The sequence below is a fragment of the Ipomoea triloba genome, chromosome 10 (assembly GCF_003576645.1).
Source record: "Ipomoea triloba cultivar NCNSP0323 chromosome 10, ASM357664v1".
NCBI lineage: Eukaryota > Viridiplantae > Streptophyta > Magnoliopsida > Solanales > Convolvulaceae > Ipomoea > Ipomoea triloba.
In genome coordinates, this window is record NC_044925.1 from 1437097 (window position 1) to 1460272 (window position 23176).

Consider the following 23176-nt stretch of genomic DNA (forward strand, 5'->3'; position numbering starts at 1 on the left):
AAAAAAAAAAAAAAAAAAAAAAAGGCTATGCCCCGCCGGGCATAACTCAGTGGTCGAAAGGTTGAGTGTGAGTGCGAAGAAACAAGCACTCAAAGCATGTCTCACTGAGATACATCTAACCATTTGCAACTTTTGCTAGTTTGACTCATATGCATTATGATATGATTTTTGAGGAAAATCATGTTTTTATTGTTGTCTTGGTTTGAATAGGAGAAGCATTTGAGGTTATGGTTGTTTGAGTGTAAAGAGCCAAGCCATGAAGCATTTGTGCTTGGTGGAGCTGCAATTGGGGTGCTGGTGATAGCTCATTTGATTGCCAACCTTGTTGGAGGCTGCAGTGTATGCGCCACAGATGAGATTAAGAATGCTTCCACTCGCAAGCAAATCGCTATTGCATTTCTTGCCTTCACTTGGTATGTATTTTTGCCCTTAATTACTATCATCACTACTTCATCCATATTCTTAAGAAATTTGATCTAGGGATAAGATAAGCCTTAAATAGACGTTCTAATTGTACACCAAAATGTAATTAGACTATCAAAATATGTACTGTCACTTATAAATCTATTATCAAAATTAGAATTAACTCTAATTACATTTTGATATATGATTAGACGTTCTAATTGTACACCAAAAAAAAATCGAACCGAAGACCGTTCTTTGGCTGTTAAATATGTTAATTGCACAATTTTTACCCGATTCACCTGAGGTTTGTTTAGTTCAAAGGTTTAATTACATTTTGATATATGATTAGACGCCTATTTGACCCTCATCCCAAAATTCTATAACATCATATATATGTTAAAAACCAAAATAAAGAGCAACATAGATAAATAACCTAACGCCATGAATAAATATTTTGATTGATATATATTTATGTGTGGGCAGGATCATATTTGCAGTGGGATTGGGGACACTTGTGATTGGGACAATGGCAAACAGAAAGTCTCGAGCATCGTGTGGGATGTCTCACCACAACTTTCTGTCAATTGGAGGAATTGCTTGCTTTGTTCATGGGGCCTTTGCACTTGGATACTATGTCACTGCAACCATGGCTACCTAATCCTTAATTCATACACATACAAAACCATCAATGCATCATAATCTACGACCTGTCTCTCTTCAATTCTTATGTTTTGTTCCTTAAATCCATCTAATGTTAAGTTAGTCCTAGGCTAATTAATGTTTTTAACCTCTGTCAAATTACGATGTTTAACGGTTCTATCGTCCCACTTTCTTTGTCATATTTACTATTTTATTGGTTAAATTAAGTATGTTGTTGCTTAAAGTTTGATACCGAGTGTTTTTAATGAAATTATTTATCAAACATTATATATACTACTTGAATACTTTAACTCAAGATTTTTAAGAAAACGTATTTTTAATTCATTGATCAACAAGTATATTTTTTTCCCCCTTAAAACTACACTGATGAGTTGTTCAAACTCGACACAATCAAAACTTGACTTCGACTAACTTGATCCAAGTTGAAGTCCAAGTAAGGAAGGAGAAGTCGTATTGCGTAAATTACATAAATTATACCATGGACCAGGGTCCAAATTGCATTGTAGACCCTGGTCCAAAACAACATTCTGTAAATGCAATTAATATATTATGTATTCCTAGTTAATCGATTATATATTTGTAAATAAATTGAAGATACATAAAAATTAATTACATGTGCAGAATAATTTGTTAACGCTAGATACATAATCTGAACTGATCCACTAGGAGCATGGTAGACCATGATTCACAATATAACAATTGGTCATATTGCCATAATGCCATGCCAATGAAATATATGTAAAAGGGACAACTCAACAAGCTACATTAACAAGTGAATAGAACCAAAGAAATATATGTGAAGGGGACAACAACTCAACAAGCTACATTAACAAGTGAATAGAACCAAAGAAATACTCAACAAGCTACATTAACAAGTGAATAGAACCAAAGAAATATATGTGAAGGGGACAACAACTCAACAAGCTACATTAACAAGTGAATAGAACCAAAGAACAACTCAACAAGCTACATTAACAAGTGAATAGAACCAAAGAAATACTCAACAAGCTACATTAACAAGTGAATAGAACCAAAGAAATATATGTGAAGGGGACAACAACTCAACAAGCTACATTAACAAGTGAATAGAACCAATAAAATTTATGTAAAGGGGACAACAACTCAACAACCTACATTAACAAGTGAATAAAACCAAAGAAATGTGTAAAGGGGACAACAACTCAACAGGCTACATTAACAAGTGAATAGAACCTTAAACTGAGGTACAAGGTTGTGCTATGCTTAGATTTGAGCTAATACATACAGATGACTAATCATGTACACTCTTTAACTCTACTCGGGGTGGCTCGTGACCACCACTCGCTATTCTATTATATGCATTCTTCATTCCTAGCTCTGAGAGGGAGTAACGAAGAAGATATGTTTTTCTATTGATAGTTTTATTCTACCTGAACTGAGGCGGCTTTATGGGGATGAGCTCTCGTCGTCTGAACTGAAACCATCGCCTGCCAGTTGTGGCTTGAAGGCGGGGAATAGTTGCTGGGGAATATCACGCAATCGTGCACTTTGGGATTCACCCTTCCCAGGAGTAGTGTTTGCGGGTTTTATCAACTTTTCCACTTCTTTGCAGACCTTGTCGAGTGCTACCAAGAAATCGCGAACAATCACAAAGAGGCGAGTGCCTTCGTCCTTTCCTGTCTTCCCATGGAAGTAATCTCCGGTGTTCTTCACCATTTCCATTATCCTTTTCTCTTCTTCTACCTGCCTTGTGATCTCCTCCCCCGCGTGCTTCAAGAAGTTCTCGAGCGTTTCCTTGAACTCCGTTTCTCCTTCTACACTCTTCATATCAGTGTCTAGAAAATCCCTGGCTTTTGAGAGTGAGTGCTTGAGTTTGGCAACGGATTGTGCGAGGTTATCGTGGTCAATTATGGCTGCTTTCTTTACATTTTCAAGCTCATCGCCTAGCTTGGAAAGTACCTGTAAACCGAGGCTTTGATAGTACTCTGCAGATTCCTTTCTGCTGCTCTCCTCTACACAGTCTTCTGTTCTCACACTAGACAGACTCATATTCTGCTTCAATCTCCGGGCAGATTTTAGGCCTTCGGAACGACTGATTTCTTGAACAACAAAGTGCAGAAGTGAGGTCTTGCCATCAGTTCCTTTAACATCTGATAGTTTCAAGAGTGTATCCAACTTGAATGCCTCGGCTCCACCCCGGTAGGTGCCAACATTCATTCGGTTTCCAGTCTTCAGAACTGCTTCCAGGAGTTTAAGGAAGAGTCTACTGTTGCTCAGCTCCTTACTTGCTACCTACAAGACACATAATCAACCAAAATTCTAGTACTGTTTTAAGGAACATTATTATTGTGTGTCTTAATAAAAAAACAACATCGCTCCTGTTGATGTAGGCACTTTGCTGAACCACATAAATCTTGTCTTGTTTTTACTCGTTTATCTCAACAAACATAAAGTGGAGAATCGTGAACAGCTCTCACCTCTAAGGTTGCAAAGGACTGTTTAACGGAAGAAATTTCTTCTTGGAATATAGTCATGAACAGCAGTGATTCCATCCTTTTGAAGGCAAAGGGGATGCCGACCAACACTTTCATGAAGCGATCAGCTGGAGCAAGCTGAGAAAGGTTTCCGGTGAACAGCCGAAGCTTGAGCTCTTCATCTTCTGTTGGTGCCATTTTCAAAAGAGTCTGAACAAATTCCGATGGCAACTCGTTGCCTGGGTAACACAAACAAGAAAGTCCAATTAATTCACACGCACAGAAAGAACAACAGAAAGGTAAACAAGAAGTTACCCTCTTTGAGAGCATCACACACTTCTTCTGTGGTCAAATTCAAGGCTTTAAGAAGAATTGCCAAGTTCTGTGCCTTCCTAGCTTCAATAATCTGAATAAAATGTGGGGTTGAATCAAATGGAGATACATCTTTCTTCTTGCGCTCATTATGGTTTTTATCTACCATTCGATATCCAAACAATGATTCCATCTTTTCCTCATTAACCCTGCGTTGAATTGTAGTGTAAATTCAAACACTTTCATTGCCAACACAGACAATCAAAATGAAATCTCTCCAACACTAAAAAAGCCTTACTCAAACGAGCCAGACTTGAGCTCATGCCAAACCATCGTCCGATTAGGACTTGCATTAACCTTGTCCCAGAAAAATGGCTTCAGTTTAGCTTTACCAGAATCGCCTGATTCACTTCCTGCTCCGGAAGAACGTCCTTTGATGTTTGGTGCCAGAGGCTTTGGTGGAGCTGGAGCCCGACCGCCTTTTGGCGGAGCTGGAGGCTGACCGCCTTTTGGTGGAGCTGGAGGCTGACCGCCTTTTGGTGGAGCTGGAGGCTGACCACTTTTTGGTGGAGCTGGAGGCTGACCACTTTTTGGTGGAGCTGGAGGCTGACCACCTTTTGGTGGAGCTGGAGCCTGAACACATTTTGGCGGTTGAACAGGTCCTTGAGCAGAAAGTCGGGGCGGAGGCGGAAGAAGTGAAGATGCACATTTTGCTTCAGTTAATTCTGGAGTTTTAGTTTCAATTGCAGAAGAAGTAGAAGTATGGCTATCAATCATATCAGGTTTCACCAAGGGACTGTCAAGAGTGGATGAAGTGTTCAATTCCTTCACATTCCCTGGAGGATTTTCGTTGCTCTGAGGCATCTGTTTAGCTCCTGAACAAATTATACCGATATTGTCAATAAAATCACGTATGCAACAATATAAACTCAATCTTTGTAATCAAGTACCTGCAGAAATGTGATCAACTGAACTTAAGTTAAGAACGTGTTCGCCTATGCCATTTGTGTCATCTATGCCATTTGTGCCATCCGTGCCATTTGTGCCATTTGTGCCATCTATTTGCTCAAGCTCTTGCCCTTCTTTGTTTCTTTTTTTGACAAAACATACCAATATGAGAGCTACAAGGGTAATCCCTCCCACAGTCCCACCAGCAACAGCAGAAACTATAGTCTTTTTCTTCTCATGGTCATCCTTGGAAGGAACATGATCATAATCTTGTGGTTTAGGAGGACTAGGAAGATTATGAGGAGGAGGACGAAGAGGACTAGGAGGACTTTTTGGCATTGGAGGAGGAGGAAATATTGGCATTTCAGGAGGACTTTCTGGCATTGGAGGAGGACCTTCTGGCATGGGAGGAATGATCGGTGGTCTTATTGGAGGTGGGTGAACAATGGGTAAAGGCAAAACAGACTTCAAGGGTGAGCTAGCAGGAACACTAGGAGTGGATGCTGGAGTGAAAATGGGCAACACTGCTTCAGCCATTGGAAGAGGACTAGGAGGAGGAGGTTTTGGCATTGGAGGAGGGCTTGTGGTGGGAGGAAGAGGAAGTTTTGGTATTTGAGGAGGAATTTTTGGCATTGGAGGACTTTTTAGCATTGGAGGATGATGGCTTCTTGGCATTGGAGTAGGACTTTTTGGCCTTAAAGGAGGACTTCTTGGCATTGGAGGATGATGACTTCTTGGCATTGGAGGATGATGATGTCTTGGCATTGGAGTAGGACTTCTTGGCCTTAGAGGAGGACTTCTTGGCATTGGAGGATGATGACTTCTTGGCCTTGGAGGAGGATGACTTCTTGGCATTGGAGGATGATGACTTCTTGGCCTTAGAGGAGGATGACTTCTTGGCCTTGGAGGAGGAGGACTTCTTGACCTTAGAGGATGACTTCTTGGCATTTGAGGAGGATGACTTCTTGGCCTTAGAGGACTTCTTGGCATTGGAGGACGATGCCTTCTCGGAATTGGAGGATGATGACTTCTTGGCATTGGAGGAGGATGACTTCTTGGCCTTAGAGGAGAAGGACTTCTTGGCATTGGAGGATGATGACTTCTCGACATTGGAGGAGGATGACTTCTTGGCATTGAAGGATGACTTCTAGGCATTTGAGGAGGGCTTTTTGGCATTGGATGATTTTGACTTTTGGGCATTGGATGGGGATGAATTCTTGGCATTGGAGGAGGATGAAGTTTTGGCTTTTGAGGACGACTTTTTGGCATTGGAGGAATGAAATGGGGACTTATCGGAGGCGAGTGGCCAATAGGTAAAGGCAAAACAGACTTCAAGAGACGCTTTTCGTTGGGAGACAATGAAGGAAACTCGAAACTCAACAAGGGTGAGCTAGCAGGAGCAGGAGGAGTGAAAATGGGCAGCATTGCTTCAGCCCTTGGAGATGAAGCAGAAGAAGTAGGAGGTAAAACTTTGTGCCATAACTTTTTATCTCTTAAGGATTTTCTAGGAAAACTAGACCAACCAGAAAAAGTCTGAAAATCATCTGAAATCTTCTCTAATTCTTCCAAATACCCAATCCACATTTGCTCTACCTGTAACAGAAAAACCATGCAATAATCAACTCATTACACAATGTTGCAAAATACGCTAGGTGCTAGTCGGGCACCAAAGGCCCACCTAGGAGGAATAAAAAAAAAATTATGCGCAAGATTGAAAAGTACGCTAGGTGCTAGTCGGACGCCAAAGGTCGCCTAGCGCCTAGCGCCTAGGCGGAATACCAAAAAAAATGTGCGTGCATACAAAGCATGTGTGTATATATATATATATATATATATATATATATAATGAAAATCACTGTTGTAAAATTCGGTCTAGGTGCTAGGCGCCCCTATACCGTGGCAATTTTCCTCCTAGGCCGCCTAGCGCCTAACTCGACTGAGTTAACTCGTCCATTTCTATCGAGTTAACCGAGCCTTGTTAATTTTTTTCAATATATATATATACACCCACACATACACTGTTCTTTTTTTTAGTTAGCTGCAAAGGCGCCGCCTAGACCGTCTAGAAGCTAGATGCTCCTCTACCGCCCGACTAGCATCTAGTGCTTACTAAATGAAATTACCCCACACACGTGCACTTTTTTATTTTTTAGTTAGCCGCAAAGGCGCTGCCTAAACCGTCTAGACGCTAGACGCTCCTCTACCGCCCGACTAGCACCTAGTGTTTATTGAATGAAAATACAATACATTGTTTACTAACTCCAATAATCCTTTATATTATTATATCAGAATTCAGAAGCATGCTAATGCTTTACTCAGTGGGAATAGATACCCAATGTTATGTTCAAGATTTCCCAGGCTGAAGTTGACGCTAATGATGGACAAATATGCTCCTTGAAATTAACCTTGAACTATATATATACATAAACAAATGTAACAATATTACACACGCTTTTATAATTGCAAAAAAATAAATTAATTATATATTAAAAAATAAACCGGCCAAAGTCAACCGAGTTAACTCGGTTAACTTGGCCGCTTTTTCCGAGTTAACTCCGCCAACTCAGCCAATTCGGTGTCGAGTCGGCCAATTTAGGCGCCTAGTTGGTCATTAGATAACATTGACTGTGCGACTTTTACAACACTGACTATGCGGCTCTAGGTTATATATATATATAACAATCGGGCCGAGTTAACTCAGTGCCGAGTTAACCCGGTTAACTCGACCGATTTTGCCGAATTAGGTGCCTAGATCGAAAGTCGCCACAGTCCAACGGGGCCTAGCGTCGCTAGGCACCGATTTGGCGTGATTTTTACAACACTATCATTACATATGCTTACTGAAACAGACACACACACAAAAAGGCAAAACAGAAAGGTATATGCTTACTGAAACAGACACACACACAAAAAGGCAAAACAGAAAGGTAAAAGCAAAATATTCATACCATATTGTCATCCATCTCTTGAGCATTACAAAATCCCCCAATCCCTAAAAGCTTCACGTCTGAATCAATGACTACCAGAACACAAACAATGGCAACAAAATTGATGAGAGAACGGACCATTACCTCGCCCATTGATCTCCACTTTACTCTTCCAATCCCATTCTATTATCCTTCTCATTTCATTAGATACACACCACAAACCTATAACTATATATAGGGAGATAAATTCTTGAACAAAAAGCACCAAACACCCACACAGCCTTTCCACCTTTGCCTTCAATCCAGCTCCAACAATTCCAAGAAAACACAGAGGGAAAATAAACAGAATTTTACAGATACATACAAGTTGTGTGTGTATACTTTTCATGCAAAATTCTTTCTTTCCCTTTCCCAGAAAACTCCGTTAAAAACCAAAAAAAAAAAAAACGATGAGATATATGGTAACCTAAAAATGCCGATCTTCAACCCATCAAATGAAATGCAGGAACTCTATTTAGAATTAAGATTGTTTCTGATAGGATGAATGAAGGAAAGGGTTCCATTCCATGGAAAAAAACTACCAGGTATATTGTGGGAATCTTGTTTCACTTTTCTTGGTTTTTTATTTTCGGTGGCAAAACAGAGTAAAAATGAGTAAATGACTGATTATTTATAGTTTTGTAATACTAAAGTAAATATTATTTTAAGAGAACTCTTATGTGCTATTAATTGCCTAATAAAAATTATGGTCTTTTTTCTTAAACTTCACTCATGTGACCAAATGAGCTGTCATGCGAGCAATATCTGTTCTATACTTAAATTAATGAAAATGGTAACCAGTATGTCTGTCACATTACATGGTAATTGAAATTTGAAAACCATTCTAATAACATCCCATTACATTAAACTATACATTTTTTTTAACATTAAACTATGCATATTAGCATGCAAATATATGTATTCCACCTCATTAGTAAGTGGAAGGATGTACTTGAAAGTAGGTAAGAAATTTGGTAAAATGCTCTACTTTGGACAAATCTTTTAAAATATTTTTTCACCTCCATAAAATCACTTATGATACTTATGATTGATAAAACATAAAATGCACACACTTACAACGCACTTATTATTTAAATCTTTACTTTTCCTAATTATCTTTACTCTAAATTAATTGAATAAAAATAATAATAATAATAATAAATAAATAAATAAATAAATAAAATAACAGCTCGTTTAATTCACAGAAAAAAGCTGGAAATGAGATATTACCTCCGTGAATATGCATCAGAGCGTTTAGAGTGGTTAGAGGCTAGCTGAAACACAATTTCAACTAGTGAATATACAAATCTAAAGCTCTATCGGCTATGTAAGACAAAAGTTGAAACACAGTTGCAAATCTTGCAATTCAGAATCTAATTCATTCTTGGTTTTCAGTAAGCTCACTTAACTAAAAGTGTGATTTATCTCAGAATCCCAATTACATTCATACTCTTGTATTTCGCAATCTGAAGGCCACATTTGATAGATCAGTCCTCCTTCCCTCGTACAACATCGACAAGATAGGTGTTTAGATGGTGGCCGAATATTTTGGTTGAGAACGACTCAGTAACATGCTGACGAGCATTCTGGCCCATCATCTCAGCCAGATTAGGATCTCGGATGAAATTAGCCATGGCTGAACAGAACTCTTCCGGGCTAGGATCACAGAGGAAGCCTGTCTCACCGTTCTTTACTGTCTCTACTGGACCCCCGCTGTTGCATGCTATTACGGGTTTATATGCTGCCATTGCTTCCAAAGGGACAATCCCGAAATGCTCATCCTACAGAGATATGGATTAGTGATCAAAGGAAAGGTTGTGTAAAACCAGTCAGATTGAAGAGATCATTGCATTTGGCCGCACCTTAGGTGTATAAAGGACACACAGGCATTCAGCGAGAAGCACATTTCTTTCAGCAGTAGAGCAAGATGTAATGAACCTAACCCGGTCAGAAACACCTTCTCTTTCAGCCAAGAGTTTCAACTCTTCCAGGTATTCAACATTCTCTCTGAGGCGTTTATCAAAGCCACCTGAAACAAAATACAAAAAGCTTCATGAAAATAGATTGAGGTCATTTTGTAATAAATTCATAGTTTCATACGCAAATATACAACTCTAGAGTAGCATGCTTCAAATAAACAGCACACAAGTACCCACCAAAGAACTGCACTGTCATAGGGTAGAATAGAATGACACAATTACCAGAAATTTACTTCAAATGATTTTTTTTAACATATCTTGCCATTTGTTATTTAACTGTAAAGATCTACTATGCAGAAAGTCAGACATCTAGAGATGTACTTGTAAAACCTAAACACAAAAGCAACTACAAATTCTGTGGTACCCCCCATCCCAATATTGGCTGAAGAAATTGAAAATGTTTTAAGTCACTTGAGATTGTACACACCTATTCTGAAGTTCTAAGCTCAAACTTCGAAATTGTTTGTACTTGCCATATGCATGGAAATAAAGATCAGAGGTTGCCCTAATGCCCTCAACTCTCATATAATATGACTTATCTAGTAGTAAAAAGTGAAATTTGAAAACCAACAATTCATTTGCAGAAACAAAGCTACAGAAAACGCAAATGTACGATTAGTTATTTAACTGAAGAACTTTACACAGGAATGAACAAAACCCATACCTGCAATAGTCAATGAAGCATCAGCCATGTTAGCATGTTGATAATTGTTCAATTCATGATTATGGAGCCTGGCAAATGCAGAGATTGCCAATTCTATATTCTTTTTCCTTTCGAAGCGGTTGATGGATAGAAAATTTAACCTAAATATAGTGGACAAACAAAGTTATACTAAATCTCTAAGACAGTTCTACAAATATTAATTTGGATCTATTTAAAAAAAATTCCTTCTTTTTCCTTTTTGGTGGTGCAGAGGTGTGGTGTGTGGGGAGGGAGAGCACCTCATTTAAAATTGTGAAATTGGAAGGAAAAAAAAAAGAAGAAGAAGAAGAAGAAGAAGAAGAAGAAGAAAGGAAACAACATGCATTTCAATTTATGTGTTGAAATCAAACCTACAACTAGAAGTTCCAAAGAAATGGAAAAGCCTCTTACTTAGCAGTAGCATTAGGTTTGCTGAACTGATCAACATTTACTGTTGGGTATAGCACGGCCGGTCTAACTCCACGTGAATTTAGATGCTCAAATGTCTTTGCAAAAGTAGATGCAGTAAACTTGCTATTAACTAGGATCAAATCAGCCATACCTACATTTCATCACACAATCAGAAAATGATGCCAGTTGAAGAAGGAAAAATTAAATAATAATAATAATAATAATAATAAAAACAAGAAGAAGAAGAAGAAGAAGAAATAAACTAGAATGTAGATAAGAAATGGGAGTGAGAAAAGAATAAGCATTAAGAGCTACAATTATAGCAACTAGAAAAGACCTGTTGTCATTTCTTCTATAAAATCTATAGGCTTCCGATACATTCTTCTAAGAATGGTTGTATGCTGAGCCAGTAAGAGATCTGGAAAATGGCAGTAGAAAACAACCTGCGTAAGGTGTAAGATACTAAATTACTTTGGCTATAACTCAGAATGCAATTCACTTTTGAAACCCAGTACCTTCATTGACTTTTTTAGCTTCATGAGTGGAATGACAACAGAAACTTGATCAGCCAGTATAATGTCAAATGACGGCCACAGAAACAGCACAGAGAGAGCAACAAAAATGCATCGCAAATATGCACATACTGCATGGAGTCTATAAAATATATGCCGGGGTAGGAATGATCCATATACATTTACAGAAAATGTACCTGTGTAATTAAAATCAATTAGATTAAGATGAGAAACAAAAAGCTAGTCCAGAAAAGAACAGAGAAAAATCTAAATAGAACATATTACAAGAGGTAAGAAACCAACCAGAAAGAGTCTCCTCAAAACAGCGATTTTTGTCATGGTGCGCTGTAAAAACATGAACATTATGTCCATAGGATGCAAGTTCAACAGCAGCATCAACAATTAGCCTTTCAGCTCCGCCTACAAATGTAAAAAGTGCACTTATTGCATATCAATTGAACTCAAAGATTTAGAAGATCATTTCATTCGCATCTAAACAAGCAATAAGAAAATCAATGCATGATGCCACTTAACCAATCTACTCCGTATCCACCAAGATCCTAACTTTTTTATCTGGGCACCTCAAATTTTCAAAACAGCATAAAGAACAGCACGTGGCCAAGATTCATCTTTAAATAACAGAGAATTCCCTTCAAGTTTTTCTCATATATCAAATCATAATGCATTTTATCCAACTTGCAACATGGAATGATTTAAGAAGAAACATAATAACACAAACAGCTGTTAAAATCTGTGTACTAAATACTAAATACAGATTAATATAAACCTAACTGATAGCAAGTGGGCTTTTGGTCTGAAGTTGAAGAATTATCAGATAACACTGTATCTTTGCATTGTAAGACATAATTTGATCTTAAATTAGTACAGATAGAGTTAACAAATTGATCACGAGTAAAGGCACTGAAAAACAAATCAAGGAAATCAGTAAAATTAAGGATTTCTACAAACATAAATAATTACCTATTCCAAGATCAGGGTGGATAATCGCGATATTCATTTTCGAGCTGTCCCTCTTCTCCATTGATGGTCTTCCTTCCCGATTGCAAAGCCTGTCATAGAAAGAGAAAAGGCCGGGTCACTAATGGGCTTTAGCCAGTAAACACAGTTTCTTACCTATAAAATGACAGCTACTAGCCTACAATTCTAAAACTCTTTCTAACATTTTATCGAACACATAACGATCAACAACAACAACAAAGTGCGTACCTTCCCTAACTCCACCATTAATCAATCAGTACATACGCTAAACCCGTCCAGTAAATTTCAAGTAGTAGGAGAAAATTTGATCTTAATTAAACCCATAAACAATAAATAAATATACAAATAGTTAAGTAAAATGGAGAAGAGAACTGAAAAAAGCAAAATACTTAGAGATGAACTGGGGAAGAAAGACACTCCACCTTCAGTATGTGATGAATAACCCAGTGGGGATGATTGAAGGTTGAAGAAATTAATGGCTTATGAGTTATGAGTGAGTAGTGCTTGAGCTTTGAAAACCAAATTGTTCATCAAGGATCCGATTTGGAAATTTCAAAATCAGCCCACCCTGTTAGAATTGTAGTTTTGACTTTTGACTATGGTTGGCGGTTCGGTTCGGTTCAACAATATTTTTTTAAATAGGCCGACATTAGCTGCGGGAGAAGCAACATCCCTTTCTTATGGCTAAGTATCCCTTTCTTATGGCTAAGGGAGGCTTTTCCTTGCTCATCATCTCTATCTTGAACCATATTACCATTCGTACTCGCCTCTACGGAAGCTCGAATCCACCCCCTTCTATATGGGAGTGCAATTGGGTGTCACTAGACCACAAGGTCTTGGCTTTGAATTGTTATTTTGTTATATAATGTTTAGATTTTGGATATGAATTATGTGATAGTATGTTCGAAAAATTGAAAATGTTGAAATTTGGGAATCTTAAACCGAACAGAATTAAATCTGAATTGAAACTGAACCGAACTCTAATGTTAAACCGAATAGTTTAATTTTTTTTTTTAAATCGAAACACCGAATTGAAAAAAAAAAAAATCAAACCGAAACCTAGCTAAAACGTCTACCCCTAATTTTGACCTATTTGATTCCTATTTCAATGTTTATAGCTATAATTTTTCATTTTAATTTATTTAAAAATATGATATTTTTTAAAATTTTGATTAATAATTTAAAAAAATGAAATATTTATGTTATATTAATTATGAGATTAAAAACATGTTTTTTTAATAAAGAAAACATATGGGTAATAATGTAAGATGCATTAGATATTAATTTGAAGGCGGACAAGTTGTTACTGAATATTTGTATTGCGGTTGATTGTTTAAATATTGTTTATGCCTTATCGGATAGGTGGTCTGTTTTATCTTATATTGGGCCAAAAGTGAGCTATTTTTGCTTTAAAATGAACTCGTTAGTGTCACGCATGTCGTGTTGTTATCATTAGTCGGCCAATGAACCGACTCGTGCCACGCTTTTGCCAAAGTGGTTGTTTTTCGAGTTGATCCTTATTCTTGAGAAGGCGATCCCTTAATTTTGTTCGTGACTTTGTTTTGGTGTATGCTGATTTTAAAAAAAATATTAAAAATGAAAAACAATTATATTTTAGTTTCACAACTATTAGATGATTTTATGTTTGAGTCTAATATATTTTCTTTTGTTATTGATGCATAATTTTCATTTCTTAATGATTTTTTATCATTACAAAAATAAAAAACCAAAAGTTCATTAATCATCAAAACCAACCCATTACAAATGAAAATGTGAAAAAATACTCTCACACCTCATGAGTCGTGACCGCTGAAAACCCAACAACTTTAGATATCAAATGAGCTATGCAGTTTGTTGGATGTGTAATGTGGAAAAGGCTAATATTGCTTATTTCTTGCATCAATAAAATACAATATTTAACAACAAATGGTTATATCATACTCTATATAATAGCAAAATGTTTTTGCCAATCATTGGTTCCCGCCCATTTAGTACAACGTCGTTTTGCATATGTATGTGTGTTTTTGGAGACTGCAGAGGTGTAAATGCTACATAGCCTTTTTGTTTTTGCATTTAAAGATAACTTCATGTTCTAAATAGTTAATATGCCTCTTCGGTTTACACATTCTGATTACAATTAGAAGTAATCATATCACTAAACCAATGAATGCAGAATACACATAGTCCCTGAATTAATTTAAGCCCACAAAACTGTTCAATATCCCAAGGATATTAATTACGAACAGTAATAATGATTCAATTTTGAATCTCAGTTACAATTACAGTATAAATAGTACATAAATCTGAGAGGGATTCATCACAAACTAATTACGCTGAAGGAGGATCTCTGCAAAAATAATTTCGAAATGCCCTCTCAATATGTTCTTGCTTCTCAGGTTAGCCCTATTCACACCCGTAGAGCAATACGAGTGCGGTTGGTGCGAAGTTATGAAGTACCTGCATTACGTGGACAAGCTATTAGTAAGAGCAAAGAATGTCTCTTCCACGATGAGGAGGTAAGTTTAATGTTGTAAGCATGTTTTATGAATGTAGTTACTGGATTTTTAAAACCTTTTTTTTTACTAATTATATATTATGTGTTATTATATAGGGTACATACATACATGGTACTATTTCCAGAGAGGATGTTGTCAAGTATCGTAGTGTTTTTGTTGAGGGAAAAGTTTATTCTATCAAGAACTTTTTAGTAGTGACAAACTACTATACATACAAGACATCTACTCACAAATATCTAATAAAGTTCAATTATTCTACCACTGTCAAAGAATGTAAGACCAAGAAATTCCCTAATTTCATGTTTCGACTCAAGTCTTTTCAATCACTGATGGGTTCAACTACTCTAAATGATAAGGAATTATTTGGTATATATATTTTTCATGTTATACTGTCAATTCATTTTATTTATTTAAAAAAACATGTCTCAAAATAATGATTTTCCTTTCTACCTATTATCTGTAAAGACATCATTGGCAGAGTTGTGGAGATACATTCTCCAGTTGAAAAGTTAATTGCTGGAAAACCATCAAGGCTGATGGATTTTTTAATTGAGGATACTGAGTAAGTACTTGGTGATTATTGTTATTATTAGTACCAAAAACTAAGATATGAACTAATACTTATCTGTACACCAGGGAGAGACAGCTGAAGTGCACCATCTGGGATGATCACGTTGATGCCATGCTGCCATATTTTAATTCAACAGAACCAGAGCCCGTGATTGTTTTGATCCAGCTTTGTCGAGCCAAGACTGTGAATGGTAAATCTGTAAACAAACCACTCAGTATTTTTGAAATATTTAGCATTTATAATCTATATCTCGGATTTTGCTTAAGTTTTTTTTTTTTTTAATTAAAGGTGAGGTCAGAATTACTAACTCATATGATGCAACGAAATTGTGGTTTAATCACTATTGCCGCGAGTTTACAGAATTTAAGGCCAAGTATGTATTCATGTTGTTTATACTGTTGAGAACACTGTATTTATTTTATGTATTTTTGTAACACATAACAATATACTATCATTAATAGGTTAACCAAGGAAAATACTCCTATGAAGAGTATTAGTACTAATTCTATGGTTTCTCAAACCACTGATCTAAGAGATTTTATATCTGGATCTGTTGTGATTACAACAATTTCAGATTTGTATCAGCAAACAGAGGTTAATCTCATAACCTTTTAATATTGTTTACTTTTTAAATGCAGCTATATGCATGTATTAAGAACAAATACTAACCTTCTAATTCTTTTTTGGCACCTTGCAATCTTTTGACAGAGTGGAGATTTTTATGTTCCTGCAATGATCACTGGAATTGAAAGCAGTGGAGAATGGTACTATATTTCATGTAAATCAACAGGATGTAATAAAAAACTGAAATTTAAAAATGGACTACTTTACTGTGAAAAGTGTGATCGCAAATGGCAAAATGGTACAGTAAGATATAAGTTGGTTGTTAGGGTTGCAGATGCAGGTAGTGACGCTCCCTTCCTACTGTGGGATAGGGAGTGTTCTGAACTACTTGGCATGACAGGAGATAGTTTGTACTCAAGATCTGTCAAGGTAAATAGCAAACATATTTGTATTCATTTTTAATGTTTTCCAAATGTTTAGTGTATTTGTAACTTTGCTTTTTTGGTTATACATTGGTAAAGCAATGGTTTTCAAGGTTAACATAAAAAAGGATTATAAACAGAATTGTGGATCAGCTTTTGGTGTGATGAATATTTTAAATGATGAAAATATAGTGGCTGCTTATTGTTCTTCATTTGGTGTCGATCAAGAAAAGGACCTTATTTCAAAAATGCTTGAAGACTATGGGAATGAATATTCAGAAGATGTAAGAATAACATAAATCTACTTAACTTATCAGAATTTGGTTTTTTTTTTTTAAAAACTAATTTAGTTTTTTACTAATATTTTTTTTTAATATTGCAGGATGAATCAGGGGGTGATGAAGTTAACAGCCCAAACAATATTATCAAGCCAAGACAGCAAGAAGTACAGCAGGAAATGAACCCTTTGAGCAAAAGATCCCTATTGGACCAATTCTCTTCAACCCAGCAGATGAAGAAAGGAAGACTTGAAGTGATTAAGAAGGAGAAGATTGTCTAAACAAATTTCAAGATTTCAAACAATGTCATTTAAAAATATTGAACCTTATTTTGCTCATTATGTAACAAAACATTGGACAACATGCATTTCATATCTATTTCTACTTTTGTTCTAAATTATAGATATCCATGTGGTTTTTTTTTTTTGTTTACTAAACATTTCAGGTATTTCAAGGAACAAGAAATAGACTCAATAACTGCAAGATGGATGCATTCAAGTGAAGATAACATATTTTGAAGACAAGTGAAGTCCATAGAATATAGAATGCCTACTTTCCCTTTTATGCATTGTAATGTACTAATTCATGTTGAACATGAATGCAAATATACCTTGAAACCACTCAGTACTTTATTAAATTTTTGGTGCACATTCCTTTCTCATTGTTTAAAATAAAGTACATGTTAAAAATAAATAAGTGATGAATTCATGTAAAAAAAAAAACAAAGTATAAAAAGCACACAACTTAGGTTATTAATTATGTTGATTGCACATTTTTACAAATATCGACAGATGTACTTCATTTATTCTCTTTATGTGTAGCTTTATAGTTGTTAATATTTTATTTTCTTTAACACATATAGACACTACATGTATAGCGTCGAGTAGTGGTGGCCATTTGGTGCATAATGATTACGATGAACGCATAACTACCTGCGAGGAAACCGCAAGAGATTTGTTAGTAGAATTTGATAACGTCGATCAACCACAAAATATGGAACAAATATGTATTATACAACCTGGTAAGTTAAATCAATACACCCAAATAATATTTTGTTGTACATTCAATTGCACTACTAAATATGATTTTGAAATAGCAGTTGCGTATAAGGACATTGGGGATCCAAGTTACAATTGTGAGTATTGTGGTGCGATGTTTTGGTTTGAAGAAAGGATGAATAAGGCTGTTGTAAGAGGTACTCCAAGGTATTCATTGTGTTGTAGCCAGGGAAAGATTCGCTTGCCACCTCCTTCAATATCTTCGAGTGGTATTCAAAATTTGTTTTTTGGACAAGGCGACAAGAGCAAGCATTTTCTCCAACACATAAGATCTTACAATAGCATGTTCTCATTTACATCAATGGGTGGCCGCGTAGATAGGTCGGTTAATACTGGGAGCGGCCCGCCCACGTTTAGATTAAGCGGTCAAAACTACCATCTCATTGGTAGTCTACTACCGCAACATGGTGAACGTCCACATTTTTCACAGTTATATATCTACGACACCGAAAATGAGATTAGCAATCGCATTCACGCTGTTCGGTAAGTGCATTAATATTATTACGTATATATACATTAATAAAGTTTACATATTTCAGGTCTTTTTACTAATACCATATTTTATTTCATTTTAGGCCTGATGGTGGTGAAAATCACATACACACGGAAATAGTTGCAGATATACAACGTGATTTAGATATAAATAATGTGCTGGTCAAGTCTTTTAGGATGGCGAAACATGAATTAGATAATAACCCCCGTGTGGAAGTGAAGATCAAATTGTTAGGGAAGCGAAATAAAGATGCGAGAACATACAATTTACCAACAGTATCAGAAGTTGCAGCTTTGATAGTTGGGGACCTAGACCCAAGTGTGGGTGAGCGCGATATCTTGGTTGAAAGCCATGGAGGAGGGTTGAAGAGAATAAACGAACTAAACCCATCATACTTACCCTTACAATACCCCTTATTGTTCCCGTATGGAGAGGATGGGTACAGGGATGATATCCCGTTTAATAGTTCAAGAGGTAATGGAAATCGGTGTAGGCAAAGAATTACCCCAAGAGAGTATTTTGCATTTCGTCTACACGAGCGTTTAATGGAAACCTCAACCCTGCTTTATTCTAGGAGGCTACTACAACAATTTATAGTGGATGGCTATACAATGGTTGAGTGTGGGAGACTCAAGTATATAAGGACGCATCAAAAGAGTTTAAGGTGTGAAACTTACAACTGCTTGACTGATGCTTTGACCCATGGTGAAGTTAACCCTGCTGCTCAAGGTCGTAGGGTCATATTACCTTCGAGCTTTACAGGTGTTGCACGTTACATGATTCAAAACTACCAGGATGCAATGGCTATATGCCGATGGATTGGGTACCCAAACCTCTTTATTACATTCACATGCAATCCCAAGTGGCCGGAGATTGAACGGTACCTTAATAGAAACAACTTAGCAGCACAAGACAGAGCAGATATCCTCAGCAGGGTTTTCAAGATTAAGTTGGATGACTTATTAAATGATTGTAAAAAATACAAGCTTTTCGGAAATGTTCGATCAGGTATATTGTCATTGTAAATTTGTTTCTTTATATGATATAATAATATAATGTTAATTACAACGCTAATGTATATTTTGATGCATTACATGCAGTTATATATACAATTGAGTTCCAAAAGAGAGGATTGCCACATGCCCACATCCTACTTTTTCTTGACCAAGAAGCTACAGCCGGTGAACTTCATGACTTGGATGCTATTATCTCAGCCGAAATTCCAAATCCACAATTGGACCCTGACTATTACAAGGCCGTTGCTGAGTACATGATTCACGGTCCATGTGGTGTTGCAAGGTCAAATTCACCGTGTATGGTAGCTAGAAAGTGTTCTAAGTTTTTCCCCAAGAAATTTGTTGACAAGTCAAGCTTTGATGAAGAGGGTTACCCAGTATATCGACGACGTGATAATGGGGCTACCGTAAAAAAGAGTGGAATTGAGCTTGACAATAGATACGTGGTCCCGCATAATCGGTACCTTTTGTTAAAGTATAGGGCTCATATTTATGTTGAGTGGTGTAATCAGTCACGCTCAATAAAGTATTTGTTCAAATACGTTAACAAAGGTCATGATAGGGTGACTGCAGAATTTTACAAGGCAAATGTAGATGACGATGGCGTCAAAGTTGTGGATGAGATAAACATGTATTACGACTGTAGGTATATCTCCCCATGTGAGGCTGCATGGCGCATCTTTGGATTTGAGATTCAGCATAAAAATCCTTCTGTAGAGCGTTTGAGTTTTCATTTACCTGGTCAACAAACAGTGGTTTTTGGAGACGATGACGCAATAGAGGATCTTATTAATCGGCCTACTGTTGCACAGAGCATGTTTCTTGAATGGTTTGAATGCAATAAGAAATACCCAGATGCAAGGTGTTTAACCTATGCTGAAATGCCAAACAAATTTGTGTGGAAAAAAGATGTAAGACAATGGCATCCACGCAAAAAAGGTTTTGCAATTGGGAGAGTTTTCTATGTACCTCCAGGCACCGGGGAAATATATTACCTGAGGTGTTTACTAAACACCATCCGTGGGGCTACATGCTTTGAAGATTTGAGAAATGTTCACGGTCAACAATATGAATCTTATAAGGAAGCATGTTATGCGCTCGGTTTGTTAGACGATGACCAAGAATATGTTGATGCTGTTAATGAAGCAAGCCAATGGGCATCTGCCCATGCTCTAAGAAAATTGTTTGTAACGCTTCTTACCTCTAACTCAATTTCAAAGCCCGAGACGGTATGGGAGGCGGTATGGCATCACTTGGCTGACGATGCCCAGTACAACATACGAAAGGTTACAAACAATCCAGGTTCGTATTTCTGTATATTATTGATTTGCTAGCTAATATTGTATTACTTATTAGAATGCACAAATGAATTGAATTGTCCTTAAATAAATTTCATGCTTCGAATCTTTAGGGCTAATTGTGAATGAAGCAGACAAAAAGAATTATGCGCTGACCGAGATAGAAGAATTGTTATCCATTTGGGGTAGAAGATTGCAAGACTTCCCTAAAATGCCAATACCCAACAACAGTGATACTCATATGACATCTAATAGGCTAATATATGAAGAGTTGTCCTATGATTGCAATGCTCAAAGAGTTGAGAATGAAGAATTAGTTCGGCAACTAACGGATGAACAACGAAACATCTACAACACTATTCTTGGTGATGTTGAGGCAAAGGCTGGAGGATTATTTTTTGTATATGGTTATGGTGGGACAGGAAAGACATTTCTCTGGAAAGCGCTGTCTTCGAGTTTAAGGTCAAGAGGAGAAATAGTTTTAAACGTTGCTTCAAGTGGTATAGCATCGTTATTGCTTCCAGGCGGACGTACAGCACACTCAAGATTTGTCATTCCAATCAACATAAATGAGGACTCCACATGCAACATTAAACAAGGTAGTCAATTGGCAGGATTAATCGTGCGGTGTAGTTTGATCATTTGGGACGAAGTGCCAATGATGCACAAACATTGCTTTGAAGCATTGGACAAGACCATGAGAGATTTGTTAAGATATTAGAATCCAAGAAGTGCAAGGATGACTTTTGGGGGCAAAACCGTTGTTCTTGGTGGGGACTTTAGACAAATACTTCCTGTAATTCCAAAAGGGACAAGGCAAGATATTGTTGGAGCAACAATTAACTCTTCTTATTTGTGGAAGAATTGTAGAGTGATGAGGTTAACAAAAAATCTTCGTTTGCAAAACCTGCAAGAAGATTCTGATTTACATGAAATAGAAGAATTCTCCAAGTGGATAGCAGATATTGGTGACGGTGTTTTAGGGGAAGCAAATGATGTGGATTGTGATATAACTATACCTAGCCATAATCTCTTACACTGTGGGGATGATCCGATTGCGACAATAGTGGATAGTACATTCCCTTTGTTCCGTAATGGAAATTACGATCACACAATTCTTCAGAACCGAGCAATACTTGCCCCTACTTTGGATGTGGTTGACACCATCAATCAGTATATGAATGATATGAATGAAGCTGAAGGTAAAACATATCTGAGTTGCGATTCAGTGTGCAAGTCAGATTCAAATGTTGATATGTTCTCAAACATGCATACACCTGAATTTCTGAATAGCATCAAATCATCGGGTATTCCAAATCATTGCCTAACACTAAAGGTAGGCTCTCCAGTGATGNTGATAGTTACTAAATTGGCTGATCGTGTGATAGAAGCTAAGATTTTGTGTGGAGCAAATGTAGGGACCAAAGTTTTAGTTCCACGTATGTCATTGACTCCTTCAGATCCAAGAATACCATTCAAATTTCAAAGGAAACAATTTCCTTTGATGCTTTCGTATGCAATGACAATAAACAAAAGTCAAGGTCAAACATTAGCACACGTTGGATTGTTTTTGAAAAAACCAGTGTTTAATCATGGTCAAATGTATGTTGCAGTTTCAAGAGTAAGTAGTCCCCGGGGGTTAAAAGTCTTGATTTGTGGAGAAAATGGCGGGTCTCTTACTACGACAAAAAATGTTGTATATAAAGAGATTTTCAACAATTTGTAATAATCAACTATTGATTATTTAATGAAATAGTTTGTATTTTTTTTCCAATACTATCTATAATCTTTTTTTACTTTCATTATTATACTATACTTTTCAACTATTAAAATGCCACAAATTATTACCGTGCATCGCACGGGTCAGATACTAGTAATATAAATAATAAAATAAGTAGTAGAAGGCGTTTTCTATAACCAGGCAATAAGTCTCGATAAAAACATTTTGGACGTGCAATTGTTTAATACTTTAATCTAAGAGAGAGTCTCGTTGCATGTAAACATGGACAGCTTATATGATGAACCACGATCCATATTACACTATATGCATCATGAATCGAAATAACAAGGTAAAAAATGCATACTTGTAAAGTACAAAATTTTATAACACAAGACACATACACATGTTATATATTTACTTATTTTTCAAAGGTGATTTAGGTACATAATTTGTGTTCATAGACACAGAATTTCACAACATAACACACAATACAATTACTAATTTGTTTAAGATACAAAATTATACTCTTAAAATATAAAAATTCATAATACAAGACACAAAACTCACAAGATAAGACACATACACATGCACTAGGGTCCACAATACAATGTGAACCCTCCTGGTCCATGATATAAGGATTGTCTCTCATGTTAACTGGTCTAAGTAAGTCAAAAGTTTCACTTAAGACTTGTTTTTAATATCATGATAATCTTCAATTTCTGCCACGAACATTGATGGTTTGAGTTGGGTTTCTTAAGCGTAGAAGTGTAGAGTTTTAAAGTTAATTAGCTTGGCTCGATTTATCTCTTTATGGCTTGGTTGTGGGTTCATGGAGTCCAATATATATATATATATATATATATATATATATATATATATATATATATATATATATATATATATATATAAAAAA

At 36.4% G+C, this 23176-nt stretch overlaps 6 protein-coding genes across 10 annotated transcripts in view; 4 read left to right on the forward strand and 2 right to left on the reverse strand.

Moving 5' to 3' along the window:
- Nucleotides 1-1294, forward strand: part of LOC116032965 — a 4561-nt gene extending 3267 nt beyond the window's left edge. For both annotated transcript variants that reach the window (XM_031275716.1, XM_031275715.1), the window contains exons 2-3: nucleotides 211-413; nucleotides 889-1294. In XM_031275716.1, the coding sequence (XP_031131576.1) occupies nucleotides 211-413; nucleotides 889-1063 (378 nt within the window). In that variant the 3' untranslated portion in view covers nucleotides 1064-1294. The remainder of the gene's footprint in view (nucleotides 1-210; nucleotides 414-888) is intronic.
- Nucleotides 1295-2171: 877 nt separating this feature from the next.
- LOC116032060 (formin-like protein 11) lies at nucleotides 2172-9021 on the reverse strand. Of its 3 annotated transcripts, none has more exons than XM_031274454.1 (7): nucleotides 8975-9021; nucleotides 7727-7797; nucleotides 4781-6371; nucleotides 4129-4705; nucleotides 3834-4039; nucleotides 3522-3757; nucleotides 2172-3336 (listed from the first exon to the last, which is right to left on the reverse strand). In XM_031274454.1, exons 1-7 carry the CDS (start codon nucleotides 8988-8990, stop codon nucleotides 2491-2493), a joined length of 3543 nt encoding a protein of 1180 aa, XP_031130314.1. In that variant the 5' UTR covers nucleotides 8991-9021; the 3' UTR covers nucleotides 2172-2490. The 3 variants fall into 3 exon arrangements, with proteins under 3 accessions (XP_031130314.1, XP_031130312.1, XP_031130313.1); XM_031274452.1 differs by lacking the exon at nucleotides 8975-9021 and adding an exon at nucleotides 7850-8925 and having other exon boundaries at nucleotides 7727-7770; XM_031274453.1 differs by lacking the exon at nucleotides 8975-9021 and having other exon boundaries at nucleotides 7727-8925.
- LOC116032061 (alpha-1,3/1,6-mannosyltransferase ALG2-like) lies at nucleotides 8943-12919 on the reverse strand. 2 transcript variants are annotated; one of them, XM_031274455.1, is made up of 9 exons: nucleotides 12750-12919; nucleotides 12310-12398; nucleotides 11632-11748; nucleotides 11332-11525; nucleotides 11154-11259; nucleotides 10817-10967; nucleotides 10388-10527; nucleotides 9607-9773; nucleotides 8943-9525 (listed from the first exon to the last, which is right to left on the reverse strand). In XM_031274455.1, exons 2-9 carry the CDS (start codon nucleotides 12368-12370, stop codon nucleotides 9232-9234), a joined length of 1230 nt encoding a protein of 409 aa, XP_031130315.1. In that variant the 5' UTR covers nucleotides 12371-12398; nucleotides 12750-12919; the 3' UTR covers nucleotides 8943-9231. The 2 variants fall into 2 exon arrangements, with proteins under 2 accessions (XP_031130315.1, XP_031130316.1); XM_031274456.1 differs by lacking the exon at nucleotides 12750-12919 and adding an exon at nucleotides 12556-12714.
- Nucleotides 12920-14693: 1774 nt separating this feature from the next.
- LOC116032273 (replication protein A 70 kDa DNA-binding subunit B-like) lies at nucleotides 14694-16959 on the forward strand. The gene is made up of 9 exons (XM_031274766.1): nucleotides 14694-14843; nucleotides 14939-14982; nucleotides 15322-15405; nucleotides 15480-15604; nucleotides 15703-15787; nucleotides 15876-16008; nucleotides 16123-16407; nucleotides 16514-16684; nucleotides 16783-16959. Exons 1-9 carry the CDS (start codon nucleotides 14694-14696, stop codon nucleotides 16957-16959), a joined length of 1254 nt encoding a protein of 417 aa, XP_031130626.1.
- Nucleotides 16960-17851: 892 nt separating this feature from the next.
- On the forward strand, nucleotides 17852-21264 carry LOC116032275. The gene is made up of 4 exons (XM_031274769.1): nucleotides 17852-18219; nucleotides 18312-19237; nucleotides 19330-20547; nucleotides 20657-21264. The coding sequence occupies exons 1-4, from the start codon at nucleotides 17852-17854 to the stop codon at nucleotides 21262-21264; spliced, it is 3120 nt and encodes a 1039-aa protein (XP_031130629.1).
- Nucleotides 21265-21282: 18 nt separating this feature from the next.
- LOC116032276 lies at nucleotides 21283-22172 on the forward strand. The gene is made up of 2 exons (XM_031274770.1): nucleotides 21283-22055; nucleotides 22157-22172. Exons 1-2 carry the CDS (start codon nucleotides 21283-21285, stop codon nucleotides 22170-22172), a joined length of 789 nt encoding a protein of 262 aa, XP_031130630.1.
- Nucleotides 22173-23176: the final 1004 nt, after the last annotated feature.

Excerpts from the sequence above, each read along its gene's own strand:
- LOC116032275 (XM_031274769.1), top strand. The coding sequence starts at position 17,852 with ATGAATAAGGCTGTTGTAAGAGGTACTCCAAGGTATTCATTGTGTTGT. Across the intron at positions 18,220-18,311 it reads AATCGCATTCACGCTGTTCG|GCCTGATGGTGGTGAAAATC; the intron begins GTAAGTGCATTA and ends ATTTCATTTTAG. Across the intron at positions 19,238-19,329 it reads TTTCGGAAATGTTCGATCAG|TTATATATACAATTGAGTTC; the intron begins GTATATTGTCAT and ends CATTACATGCAG.
- LOC116032060 (XM_031274452.1), bottom strand. The coding sequence starts at position 8,093 with ATGAAAAGTATACACACACAACTTGTATGTATCTGTAAAATTCTGTTT. Across the intron at positions 4,706-4,780 it reads AGTTGATCACATTTCTGCAG|GAGCTAAACAGATGCCTCAG; the intron begins GTACTTGATTAC and ends TAATTTGTTCAG. Across the intron at positions 4,040-4,128 it reads CTCAAGTCTGGCTCGTTTGA|GGTTAATGAGGAAAAGATGG; the intron begins GTAAGGCTTTTT and ends AATTCAACGCAG.
- LOC116032273 (XM_031274766.1), top strand. The coding sequence starts at position 14,694 with ATGCCCTCTCAATATGTTCTTGCTTCTCAGGTTAGCCCTATTCACACC. Across the intron at positions 14,844-14,938 it reads GTCTCTTCCACGATGAGGAG|GGTACATACATACATGGTAC; the intron begins GTAAGTTTAATG and ends GTTATTATATAG. Across the intron at positions 16,408-16,513 it reads TGTACTCAAGATCTGTCAAG|GTTAACATAAAAAAGGATTA; the intron begins GTAAATAGCAAA and ends ATGGTTTTCAAG.
- LOC116032061 (XM_031274455.1), bottom strand. The coding sequence starts at position 12,370 with ATGGAGAAGAGGGACAGCTCGAAAATGAATATCGCGATTATCCACCCT. Across the intron at positions 9,774-10,387 it reads TGCTTCATTGACTATTGCAG|GTGGCTTTGATAAACGCCTC; the intron begins GTATGGGTTTTG and ends ATTTTGTTTCAG. Across the intron at positions 9,526-9,606 it reads GTGTCCTTTATACACCTAAG|GATGAGCATTTCGGGATTGT; the intron begins GTGCGGCCAAAT and ends ATATCTCTGTAG.